This window comes from Epinephelus lanceolatus, chromosome 19 (assembly GCF_041903045.1).
Source record: "Epinephelus lanceolatus isolate andai-2023 chromosome 19, ASM4190304v1, whole genome shotgun sequence".
In the NCBI taxonomy this organism is placed as follows: Eukaryota; Metazoa; Chordata; class Actinopteri; order Perciformes; family Serranidae; genus Epinephelus; species Epinephelus lanceolatus.
Window position 1 is genome coordinate 27,751,084 of NC_135752.1, and position 13,523 is coordinate 27,764,606.

The 13,523-nt window shown below is 38.3% G+C and overlaps 2 protein-coding genes across 2 annotated transcripts; both read right to left on the reverse strand.

Annotated features, from left to right (window-relative positions):
- Positions 1-571: 571 nt before the first annotated feature.
- LOC117269713 (uncharacterized) lies at positions 572-3,527 on the reverse strand. Its single transcript, XM_033646958.2, has 2 exons — positions 3,220-3,527; positions 572-2,599 (listed from the first exon to the last, which is right to left on the reverse strand). Exons 1-2 carry the CDS (start codon positions 3,389-3,391, stop codon positions 1,338-1,340), a joined length of 1,434 nt encoding a protein of 477 aa, XP_033502849.2. The 5' UTR covers positions 3,392-3,527; the 3' UTR covers positions 572-1,337.
- A 2,163-nt stretch (positions 3,528-5,690) lies between these two features.
- LOC117269716 (uncharacterized) lies at positions 5,691-12,027 on the reverse strand. The gene is made up of 3 exons (XM_078162056.1): positions 11,725-12,027; positions 9,243-9,908; positions 5,691-6,837 (listed from the first exon to the last, which is right to left on the reverse strand). The coding sequence occupies exons 1-3, from the start codon at positions 11,894-11,896 to the stop codon at positions 5,840-5,842; spliced, it is 1,836 nt and encodes a 611-aa protein (XP_078018182.1). The 5' UTR covers positions 11,897-12,027; the 3' UTR covers positions 5,691-5,839.
- Positions 12,028-13,523: the final 1,496 nt, after the last annotated feature.

The window sequence follows — 13,523 nt, forward strand, 5'->3', positions numbered from 1 at the left end:
TTCACAGTGAAATAGGGTTAGTTTTTCCGCACAGTCATATTTAACTAATATGTTTTGAAGCATTTCTCATAAATTGTTTCAAACGAAAACAAATTAGCAAGGTCGAAAATAAACGTGCGGTCAAATATGGTTTAAAGTTTGAAATGTTAAAGTACTCATGCACAAATGGTCCCTGACAGTGTCACCGACTTGTAGCGGCTATTCAGGGTGGAATTATTCCATTTTTTATTTGGTTCCAATACTGATGAATACATTCACAAGGCATCATATTTAATTTAGCTACTTGTAAGTTTTTGTAGGTAAAATCTATTCTTGCCACATCGTTTTAGTGCCGTGCAGTTAAAATCTTAATTAGCAAAGGGACTGTAGTTGTCAAGTAAATGTAATGTAAAATCATACTTTATGTCACCCTCCAGCCGGTCAGCTGGAGCTTTAAATACCATGAAAAGAACTACTCTTACTATGACTACTTGACTTTTGAAGTGAGTCACACCCAGCTGCAGCCTTAACCAACAGAACCTGCGTATATAGTTTTAGACTTCAGGGTGAATCTGATATTCTCAAATCATCATCTTACAAAGCTTTATTGTTTGATATACATGAGATCAGACACCAGTATTTAGGTGGCAACATCCTTTGATCATTGTATTCATTATGTAGGCTGAATTGCTGACACCACTTGTAGTACATCATCTACAATATTTGTGTGTGTGTGTGTGTGTGTGTGTGTGTGTGTGTGTGTGTCACCACTCAAACCTGAAAGAACAATTACAGCAATTTGATGCACATATAAAATACATAAAAATGTAAACTTAAGTGACATTTTGCAGACAGCAAAGAAATGACTGGCTCTCATACAGAGAGGGTTTCTCATCCTCAACAAGAAAGTTCACAGTCCACTCCTATAACTAAGGAGGTGTATAAAAATTCTTCAAAAAATAATAATTCCCAGTCAAACATTTTTAACAATCATGCACTCACTGTACAACCAAGACGTTTCAATAAACTTGGGAGATTATAATTGTTTTAAAGAAATACAGTTGCCAAGAGAAATATAAGTGCAGTGATATGAAAGATAAAATAAGATCAGATCGACACAACGTGATGTCACTGATTATGATGTTCTACTTTAACATACTGTGACTTCCTTTCAATAGGAAATTATATACAATCAGTGAGACATGTAGCTATTGCAGAAGTGGATTACATTCAATGAGTGAACACATCTTCATGGGGGTTTCTCCTGTGTATATCGGTTCTCAGGTGTTTTTCTTCAAGTAAGCTCTCCCACCTTTTGCATGTAAGCAGCATCTCTCCTGTGTGGGTTCTCATGTGGCTTATAAGGTCACGATTACATCCGTAACCTCTTCTGCATGTGTTGCAAGAACAGGGCTCCTGTCATCTGTATGGATTCTCAAATGAGACTTCAATAGTGACATCCGACAAAAGCTTTTCCCACAGGTGTTGCAAGTATGTGGCTTCTCCCCAGTGTGGGTATTCATGTGGCTCATCAAGTGACTTCTAAGTCTGAAAGCTCTCCCACATGTTTTGCATATAAACGGCTTCTCACCTGTGTGGGTTCTCATGTGGCCTATTAGGTGGCTACTATGTCTGAAAGCTGCCCCACATGTTTTGCAAAGATACGGCTTCTCTCCTGTGTGAGTTCTCATGTGGCCTATCAAGTGACCGATAAGTCTGAAAGCTCTGCCACATGTTTTGCACGTGAACGGCTTCTCGCCTGTGTGGATTCTCATGTGGACAGTCAAGTCACTGTTACGTCCAAAATCTTTCCCACATGTTTGGCAAGAGTACGGCCTCTCACCTGTGTGTGTTCTTATGTGAGCCTTCAATACTGACGCCTTAGTGAATCCTTTCCCACAGGTGTTGCAAGGATATGGCTTCTCACCTGTGTGCATTCTCATGTGGACTATCAAGTCACTATTATGTCCGAAATCTTTCCCACATGTTTGGCAAGAATATGGCCTCTCACCTGTGTGTGTTATCAGGTGTCTCTTCAAAGCTGACTTACAGTTTAAAGCTTTCCCACATGTGTCACATTTGAAAGACATTTTACCTGTCTGAGTATTACAGTAAACTGTTGACATAGCAGGGTTAGATACATTATTAGTGTGACTGCTATTGTTGTGATGTTGATTCGGTTGTGTTTGCTCTGCATTTCTAGTCGAACCTGAGTCTCCGTGCTTGCTGTCTACCTGAACTTGGCTCTCAGCTGCATGAGAGTTGTGAGAGAGGAGCTGGTGATCACTGTTTGGTTCCGAAACCACAGAGCGTTTAACTAAAATGTAGTTTATAAAGTTTTCCTCCACCGCATTTTGAGTTTCATCAATAATCAAGTTCAAACTCTGATCCTCACTGTGGTCACTATCCTCATAAGTAGGAGTCAACATAAAGTCATCAGTCTCCTGCTTCACTTCAAGCTGCTCTCCCTCCTGACTGCTGCACAGTTCCTCCTCTTCCTCTTTAATCTCTGGAGGCTCTGGCTCCTCTTGCTCCACACTGGAGTTTCTCTCCTGAACACAGAGCTGCTGGTCAGCGAGAACCTCCTCCTCCTCCTTACAGACATGTTGCTGTGGGAGCTCTGGAAAAGAAGACAATGCAGACATACGGACAAATTATTACCAGCAAGTTTATCTAAACAACTATGATTATATGTCAGTCAAATTTCCCTCTTCTGTGTTATTAAAATAAATAGGTTTCCTATTTAAACTAGAGACCCTATATTTGGAGGTTACCTCTCAGGGGAGATATATATTTCAGATCGTAAGTGCAGCCTGCAGGAATGCCATTACAAGAAAGTGGCTAAAACCAGCAACACCTACAGCTGTTATTGGAATGACGTTATGTGTTATATCTCTAGGATGGAAAGGATTACTTCTTCTATGAGATTGACACAGGACATGTTTTTTGAAATGATGGGAAAGCTGGATGGTGTATATTACACCTATTCGTTCTTCATTTATTGGTTTATCTATGTTCATACCTGTATTTACGTTTACTTTATTAGTCCATTTTGGCTTCTGTGTGATGTACTGTCACTCACTTTTATGCTACCTTCTGCTGTAACTGTCTTTTACAGGACGCCTGGACAGATAATGCTATTAGGTCCTCTGATTATAAGTAAGATGTCTGTTTGGACCTTCAAATAACTCAGTGAAAAGGGATATTTCGAAAATAAATACATGAGCAGCTTTTACACACCTATCCTGAGTAACTTAATATCAGGTTTCCAAGCTATATCCAACAGTCTGCGCTGACGGTCGATCTCTTCTTCGTAGTCGACGACCATTTTCTCAAAAACTCCGAATATTTCTTCAGCAGCAGCAGTTAGTCTCTCGTTAATAAACTCTCTTAAATACTGAACTGAAGACATTGTTGCAAAATTGCAAATTAAATTACATATGCTTGCGTTACGACTGTAAATATCCGCTTCCAGTTAAGAATACATCCACAGAGCTAACAGTGCTAGCGCCTGCTTTGTTTACTTCCGCTAGACGTCACACTCTTAACTTCCAGCAGCGGAAGTGACTTAATTTTTCGTTCCGCTTTCACTTAACGTTGTTTTTTTTCCTTTCGTATTACAGAAACAATGAATCCGTCGTAAACAGGTACATGAGTAATTATACAGACAGGCGAATAAACGTAAATAGAAAACACGTAGAAAAATAAAATATAAACAAACAAAATAAAACGAAACATGCCAGGGGTTACCATAAATACATAATAAAAAATAAAATATAAACAATAATTTAAGAAAAAAATATTAAACTGGAAGCACAGATCCAAAGTTTTAATAGCCGTCTTATTCTTTGCAGAGGATATTATTTTAAAATATAAACCCATTTCTTTTTTAAAAAACAATAAAGAGAGGTTTTGTACGGCTAACTTTACATTTATGAATGTAAAACTTGGCAATAAAAATAATAAGATTAATTACAAAATACTCTTTTTTGTACGAAAAAAAAACAAACAAACAAAACAAAAAGAATACATTTTCCAGTAAATGATCAAAGTTACAGATTATATTCTCCAACATAAATCCACAGATATCTTGCCACAGTTTACAGGTATGTATACATTTCCAGAACAGATGTTTCACTAAACGTTGTACATCCATCATGCTTCATTTCACAGCGAAATTGGGTTAGTTTTTCTCTGGACAATTAAACTGAACGGATTTCTTTTTTTATATTATTAAGTTTGATTATTGATTTTTTACATACAAGTTGACAACAGTTTTAAGTACTTGTGAATGACAGTGTGACATAATAGTGCAGAATGAAAGAAAACCAACCAGCAAACAAAAAAACTCCCCATTGTAACAGTGAACAATAAGCTTGCTCTTAAAGTCTAAGACAAAAGATATGGATACAAAAATTGACATCCGACATCATTTTAAATTTCCTGGGAAAGCCTTTCAATTTATATCGGACTCTCTCAAGCTGTAAATTACTGATAATCTCTTTTATCCATAAAGTGTGGGAAAGCGGTGTTGGTGATTTCCATCTCATTAATATTAGGTGTCAAGCCAATAATGTAACAAACACTACAAGATCTGCTCCAAGCTTCGGCAAAGGAGACTGAGAGATGCCAAACAGGGCTATAATGGCATTAGGAGCTGTAAATCTTGTACCTCTGACAAAGTGTTGGAAATTGCAGTCCCAGTAGTTATGCAGCGATGACCAAAACATATGTGCATGCATTACAGGTGTGTGATGACATTTTTAACTTAACAGATGTCTTGTGAAGTTATTTGAAACATACATTTGAAACATCTTATCAGGAGTGGAAGGACTTACTCAACACAGGGTAGTATAATTCACAATAACACCATGTACAATGTAACCAAATGTGTAAACAAATTTAGTAATTTAGTGGTTCCACTTAAAGCTTCTGGCTTCTGACTCCGGACCTCGCCTCAACGTCTTTGTTCAAAACTCGTCTTCTTCCCTCAAATGTAATATTAGTATTAGTATTCCCAATAATGTTACCAGATCAGAGGTGACATGTATTCACTACATGACTAGATATGAATGCTTTGGTATGTATAAATCTCACAGTATGTGGATAAGTTTTACACAATACAGGCATTGCAAATTAGCTTAGGCTATAAATGCTGTGGTGTGTGGCATTTATGTATGCTACATACTTGTCCCTATACAAATAAACATTAAAATTAAAAACTAAAATAACCGTGCATTCATAAAGTTATTAAACGTGTCAAATTTATACAGCAAAAATGTATTTAAAAGTATGAAATGTTGAAGTACACCTGACAGTGTCACTCAGGCCTTGATGTGTAAACAGCATTTTTGTCAAAGCTAGTCAAGGTGGAGTGAATTTTTTTTTTCCCTCGTTTACATGTTCATGGATATTTTACCTAGACATCATGTTCAGTAAGCTTATTTTGAAGTATTTGTGGGTAAAAATCAAGTCTCTCATAGCCAGACCTATCTGCACACTCGATTTACAGTGATACAACCATTAACCATGGCCTTTCACGTAAATGTAAAGCTTAAACTTGCCTGTACAAATGCAGTCAGACCTGCAAGTAACATAAAAGTAAGGTAATCAAAAAATACCTCCAAACTATTTTTTTAAACAAAGCTTTTAATGTTTGAATACACAAGATAAAAAAAATGCTGATCACTGCATTATTTATTTTATTTATAATGACCTACTGCAGACAAAAAAGAAAAGACTAGGAGTTTCTCAGCCTTAACATCTGAGATTTCACAATCTTTGCCAAGAGAGATGAATCTTTTCACTCAAATCTTTCAAACGTATGGTTTCTCACCAGTGTTTTCTGTCTTGTGGACTATCAAGTCCCTATTACATCCGAAACCTTTTCCACAGGTGCTGCATGAACATGGCGTCTGTCCCCTGTATGGACTCTTGCATGGTATTTCAATTGTGTTGTCCGACAGAATCTTTCCCCGCAGGTGTTGCAAGAATACGGCTTCTCACCTGTGTGGATTCTCGTGTGGACTCTCAGGTGACTGCTACATCTGAAATCTTTCCCGCATGTCTTGCAAGAATAAGGCTTCTCACCTGTGTGGACTCTTTTGTGAGCGTTCAGCGCTGACAGCTGAGTGAATCTTTTCCCACAGGTGTTGCAAGCATGTGGCCTCTCACCTGTGTGTGTTCTTATATGAGCCTTCAGTACTGATGGCTGCATGAATCTTTTTCCACAGGTGTTGCAAGGATATGGCTTCTCACCTGTGTGTCTTCGCAGGTGTAGCTGCAAAGCTGACCTACATGGGAAATCTTTCCCACATGTGTCACATTCGAGAGACATTTCACCTGTGTGTGTATTACTGTGAATTGTTGATACCGTAGGGATATATACAGTGTTCATGTGACTGTTGCTGTTGTGATTTTGTTGTGTTTGCTCTGCATTTCTAGTTGAACCTGAGTCTCTATGCTTGCCGTCTACCTGATGTCGACTCCCAGCTTCATGAGAGTTGTGAGAGAGGAGCTGGTGGTCACTGTCTGGTTCTGGGACCACATAGTTTTTAATAAGAATGTAGTTTATGAAGTTTTCCTCAACCACATTTAGAGATTCACTGATACTAACGTTGAGAGACTCATCTTCACTGTGGTCACTTTCTTCATAAGGAGGAATCAACATAAAGTCATCAGTCTCCTGCTTCACTTCAAGCTGCTCTCCCTCCTGACTGCTGCACAGTTCCTCCTCTTCCTCTTTAATCTCTGGAGGCTCTGGCTCCTCTTGGTCCACACTGGAGTTCCTCTCCTCAATAGAGAGCTGCTGCTCAGCGACAACCTCCTCCTCCTTACAGACATGTTGCTGTGGGAGCTCTGGAGGAACACACAACAAAAGGACCATACTACTTCATGCGAGCAAATTAAAACCAGTAAATATTTAAACACTTGTGATTATATGTAAGTTGAATTTATCAGTTTTGTCTTATTAAAATAAATACGTTTTACTCACCTATTCTGTGTAACTTTATTTCCGGTTTCCAAGCTATATCCAACAGTCTGCGCTGACGGTCGATCTCTTCTTCGTACTCGACGATAGTTTTCTCTAAAACTCCGAATATTTCTTCAACAGCAGCAGTTAGTCTCTCGTTGATAAACCCTCTCAAATAATAAACCAAAGTCATTGTTGTTAGATTATAAATTAATTATCTGCGGCGCGCCTAAAACACCTTATTCCAGCTCATGCTACACATCCACTGAGCTCACGCTATTAGCGCCTGTTTGTTTACTTCCGCTAAGTGTCACACTGTTAAGTTCCGGCACCGGAAGTGAGTTAACCGTTAGCTACGTTCCTCCGCATTAACTCAACATAATTGATGTCTTTTCGAGTAATTGAAGAAACATTTTTTTTAAAATAAATACACATTAGCAGAGGTGGAAGGACTTAATAAGGATATGTTAAAGTAGCAAAGACGGTGCTAAAATACCCATGCATTCAAATTGTTGGTAAATGCGTCAAATTAATGTTAAAAATGTAATTCTCAAGTATTACACGTAAATGCAAAATGGCCCCAGTCAGTGGTACGGAGGCCATAATGTGTAAATATCATTTTTGTAGCAGCTAGTCGAGTTGGAGCTCATTATTTTTTTGCCTGGTTCACTTCAAAGAGGTATTTTTTTAAAAAGCTCATAAGTTTTGGTGTGTAAAAATCTAGTCTCCTCTATCTCCACACGTTGTTTTAGGGCTGTGTAGGAACAATCTTAATCAATGAATTAAACATAGCTGTCAAGTTAACACCCTGAAAAGTACATCTGCCTTCAAAAATGCAGTAAAGTACCAGATGGAACAGAAGGTACACCTTGAGACTCCAAAAAGAAATATTTATTAAAAGATGGGGCCCTGCTATTGCCTTGCTAACCTAGTGAAGTCATCGAAATCTGCCTTACATATTTTACAGTGTATGTATCTTTATCTTCCCTACCTGACTCACCTCTTGTTGCATAGACATACACTCATGCCATTACATACACACACACACACACACAGCTCCCCTCCCCAACCATTACCTTTTTTGTCTTTTTTGTCCAACATTCCTTTTCCCTAAGTTAACCCTTTTATTTTATTTCAAAATAAATACTTTAAGCTGGGATGTTTTTGTGTTTAGCCATAAAGTCACAGCTGTAAAAACTAAAAATAAAAACAGCATGGAAATTCTGAAAATGACAGTTTTTATTTAAATTCCAGCAACTTATACAAAGTTTAAAAAAAATTCAGTAAAGGAGAACTATATGTAGTGTGAAAGTAAAGCTATCAAAGAATACCTCAAACCTGCTGTCTTTTGTTTTTACTTTCATTTTCCTTATTATTACTTGTTTTAGAACTGTTCAGGGTGTGGAATGAATGTAAATGCAATCTTGGCCATATGAAGACATGAATACAGTACTTGAGCAGCCAACATGTTGTCACAATCCTCCACAGCATGCTTGTTCAATACTGATCAAATTAACAAACAGTATTAAATTATACCTTAACTTTACCTCCAGTCGGTGAGCTGCAACATTAAAACATTTCTTGCATGTAATAACTTAACATTCAGAAAAGAAGTATTATTCACAGTGACTACCTTTACTTTTGATGTACGTAAGTAACACACATCATCTACAGTGTTTTTGTTGTATTGCAATTGCAATTACAAAGATACAAAAATTTGACATTAAATGACGTATTTCAAAAAAAGATAAGACTCCAATTATGTGTCTCCTCACTTCTGTCAGGTCTCCTGTGTCAGGTATGTTTTGACCATGAAACATGAACACTTAATTGTCTCACATATTTTTGCAGAAGCAGAGCTACTTGCCTGTGTGCAGTCTTACATGTTTTGTTAAACAAGAAGCCTCATAGTATCTTTTCCCACAGATCTTTCAAAGGTACGGTTTCTCACCAGTGTGGGCTTTTCTCTTGTGGACTAACAAGTTACTATTACGTCCGAAATCTTTTCCACAGGTGTCGCAAGAATATGGCTTCTCACCTGTGTGAATTCTTATGTGGCTAATCAAGTGACCAATGACTCTGAAATGTTTCCCACATGTTTTGCAAGAAAACGGCTTCTCCCCTGTGTGGACTCTAATATGAGCATTCAGTCCTGACGCCTGTGTGAATCTTTTCCCACAGGTGCTACAACAGTATGGTTTCTCACCAGTGTGCGTTCTCACATGCACTATCAGCTCACTTTTGCTTACAAAATCTTTCCCACATGTTTTGCAACAATACGGCTTCTCACCTGTGTGTATTCTTATATGAGCCTTTAATGCTGATGTCTGCATGAATCTTTTCCCACAGGTGTTGCAAGAATATGGCTTCTCCCCTGTGTGTGTTCTCAGGTGTCTCTGCAAATATGAGTTATACTTAAAAACTTTCCCACACGTGTCACATTTTACAGGCTTTTGAACTGTGTGAGTATCACAGTGAATCATTAGCATATAAGGGTTATAAGCACTGTTAGTGTGACTGTTGCTGTTGTTATTTGGTTCTGTTTGCTCTGCATTTCTAGTTGAACCTGAGTCTCCATGCTTGTCTCCTTTCTGATCTTGGCTCTCAGCTTCATGAGAGAGGAGCTCGTGGTCACTGTCTGGTTCTGGGACAACGTGACTTTTATCTGCAATGTACTCTAGAGGCATTTCCTCCACCATATTCTGAGTTTCAGTGATACTCCAGTTCACAGTCTGATCGTCACTGTGCTCACTTTCCTCATTAGTAGGAGTCAACATAAAGTCATCAGTCTCCTGCTTCACTTCAAGCTGCTCTCCCTCCTGACTGCTGCACAGTTCCTCCTCTTCCTCTTTAATCTGTGGAGGCTCTGACTCTTCGCTGGAGTTCCTCTCCTGAACACAGAGCTGCTGGTCAGCGACAGCCTCCTCCTGCTGACAGACATGTTGCTGTGGGGGCTCTGGAGAGACAGAGAACAAAAAATGGGATACTACTGTAATGGTAAAGAAGAAAATATGGACAACACTACAGTCATTTGGCTGATCACTAGTGGGGTAGAGACATCATACAGAAGACCAGTGGCAGAACTGGTGGCCTGGTGTCAGGAAAATGATCTCTCCCTAAATGCAGATAAGACCAAGGAGATCCGAGGAGAAGGGAAGGGCAGCACATGCCACTACACATCGGTGAGACAGAAGTAGAGAGGGTGAAAACCCTTTAAATTTCTTGGCACCCACATCAGCGAGATGCCCACCTGGTCTCACAACACATGATAGATTACCAAGAAATCCCAGCAGCGGTTGTATTTCTTAAGAAAGCTGAGGAAATCTGGCATGCCAACCAATATCCTAAGCAACTTTTTACCCTCACCAGTTCAGTCACAGTCTGGTATGGAAACTGCACTGCTCAGGAAAGCTCTCCAGTGTGTGATAAAAGCTGCACAACTCATTTCAGGAGCACCCCTCCTGTCCATTCAGAAAGTGTCTACATCACCAGGGTCATCAGGGGGGCCACCGCATCATCAAGGGCAGTACACACCCCAACTGCTCTTCACACTTCTGCCATCAGGCAAATGTGACAGGAGTGTGAAATCCAGGACAACAAGACTGACCAACAGCTTCTAGCCACAGGCTGCCGAATAACAGCATCAAACACACTTCCTGAGACCCTGTGTCCTCATATGAGGACATCACATTTTAAGTTAACTTGACCATATACTTTATTCTACTTAACTGACCTGTTGTCCTCATTCATGGACTTCTGTATGCTACCTAGTGGTAGTAGGGCCACACTACACTAATCCATGTTAGAACAAGATGGCAGACATCTCTGCTAAGTCAGCCTGCAGCCGATCCCGACACAAAAGTGGACAAGGTCCAAAACCTGATCACATTTTAAGGTTGAAACTTGTTTATTTAAGATGAATAACTTTTGTAGTATGGTATGGCAACAAATTTGACCAATGTTAGCGACAGTATCAAGCTAAGACACTGTTAATTTGGAAGTATTTGTTTGAAGACATTGGGACTTCATTATCGTCTCCTTTGAGGACACTAGGTATTACAAATTATTAGGGCTGCAACCAACAATTTCATTGTCGAATAATCTGTCGATTATTTCTTTGATAAGTTGACAAATCATTTTATCAAAAAATGTATTAAAGTGTTGAAAATTGTCGGTCTGTCGCTCCCAAACCCCAAAATTATTTCATCTAATGTCTTGTTTTGTACTCACGCCAAAGGGTTTTAGTTCACTGTCATGGGGGAGTGTGTAAAACTGCCAATATTTGAACGTAAGAAGCTGCAATAAGAGTATTTTGAGGTACTTTTATTGTATTTTTCTATGAAAAAAAGACTCAAACCAATTAGTCAACTACTAACATAGTCACCGATAATTTCAATAGTCGATTAGTCATCGATTAGCCGACTAATCGTTGGAGCCCTACTAAATACTGGTGATAATGTTTAGTTTTTTATCCTAGCTATATTGGGATGCTGATCCCAATATAGCTAGGAGAAACTGACAATGCATACCAAACAAAAGTTTGGATCTAAGGAGGTTAAACTCGGGCTTTTAATTAAGTTCTTCGTTTCTGCTTATGTATTTATTAATGTTCTTATAATCTAACTTTAATTCTAGTTTTACTGTTGTTTTTTCGTGGAGGGAGACTGGCAGCTAAGAATGTCATTGTATAGTGTAACCCGCTGAGTTTTAACTGTGCATATGAAAAATAACTTCTCTGTTTTGTGTTATTAAAATAATTAAGTTTTACTCACCTATCCTGAGTAACTTTATTTCTGGTTTCCGAACAATATCCAACAGTCTGCGCTGACGGTCGATCTCTTCTTCGTACTCGACGATAGTTTTTGTAAAAACTCCGAATATTTCTTCAGCAGCAGCAGTTAGTCTGTCGTTGATAAACCCTCTTAAATACTGAACTGAGGACATTGTTGCTAAATTATGAATTAATTATCTGCGTGACAACTAAAATATTCTCTTCCATAACTCTGCACATCCACAGAACTAACGCTCAAGCGTCTGTTTTGTTTACTTCCGGTGATTGTCACACTATTAAGTTCCGGCAGCGGAAGTGAGCTAACTTTTCGTTCCGCTTTAAATTAGGGTTGTACAATCGTCTGGTTTCATTTCACAGTGAAATTAGGTTATTTTCTCAACATTACTACATTTCTGACGAGTGGTTGAGTTATTTCAAAGAAAGTATATTTAAAAAGTCGCCCATACATTCCAATTTGTAGTAAACATGTGAAATTAATATTGTAAAAATTCAATGTAGAGTCTGACAGGAAGCCTGAACGCAAAGTAGCCTCAGTGAGTGTGATTGTGGCCATTGGGAAATATAATTTTCGTAGCAGCTGGGCGGTGGAGCTTTCTTTCTTTTTGCATTGAGTTATATAACAATCAATACAGCCATGACACCAATGGATAGTTGAACAAGGCATCCTCTTTAATTAAAAAAATCTGTAAAAATCTAGTCTCGTCTAGCCAGAACTTTCTCCACACTTTGGTTTAACACCGTGCAGTGGAAATCTTAATCCGATCAGCAAAGAAGCCATAGCTGTCAGGTAAATGTAATGCCTTACAAAGTACATTTACCTGTAACAATGAAGTACTGTATAAGAGAACTACATGTAGCAGAAAAAGGGAGACGGTCAAAGAATACCTTTGATGATTTTTTTTTTTTTTTTTTATTTAAGATTTCATATTTAGGTAGAATACAATCTTGGCCATCTGAGCAGCCATAGCACAATCTCCATGAAGGTGAAATGCCTTATTTCACAATGTGTTCGCCCAACGATCGGATCAACTTGCCTAAGCAACATCCTTCCACCAGGTTTCATAAAATTCTGGCCCCTAGTTTTTCTGTATCCTGCTGAGAGACAAACAAACACAACAAAATTAAAATATCATAAATGCTGTGACAGCATTCACACTAATAATAAAGATTACAATAATAATAGTGTGGATGCTGTGTGGAACTGCAAGATGTTATGCTCCGCTAATAAAAATTATTTTTGTTTGAAATTTACTGCTCTTTTTTTTTTTTTTTACTCAAATCTAGGATAATTATAACAGTGTCATGGTGCTTCTCATTATGACCAGTATGAACACACAAGGCTGGGGATTTCCAGCTTCTGACTCTAAAAGGAACACAGTGATATTTCTGAACATGGTGTTCACAGTAAAACCCGAACAAAGGGCTATTGATTTGAATCAATGAGAGTACTGTGACCAAGCTGTGTCCGCAACAACATACAACAACAAACACAACAGAATACAAACTTATTTTAGTACTGAGTGGCCTTTAATCAGCTGTCAGATCTCACAAAGCCTGGATAAATTAACTGCAAAATCGATCAGTCATCATCTATAACAAATGTGTTGGCTAGAAAAAAGCAAACAAAGATACTCATCAAAACACAGCCTCCACGTTGCAACACTTTCAAAACCAAAAGGCAGTCTTTTATTTTCCTTGTTTTGTGTTTTTTTACATTTTACAACTGTCATAAATGAATGTGACTTTATTTTTTTTTACTTGAACTGGACACAGCATCTA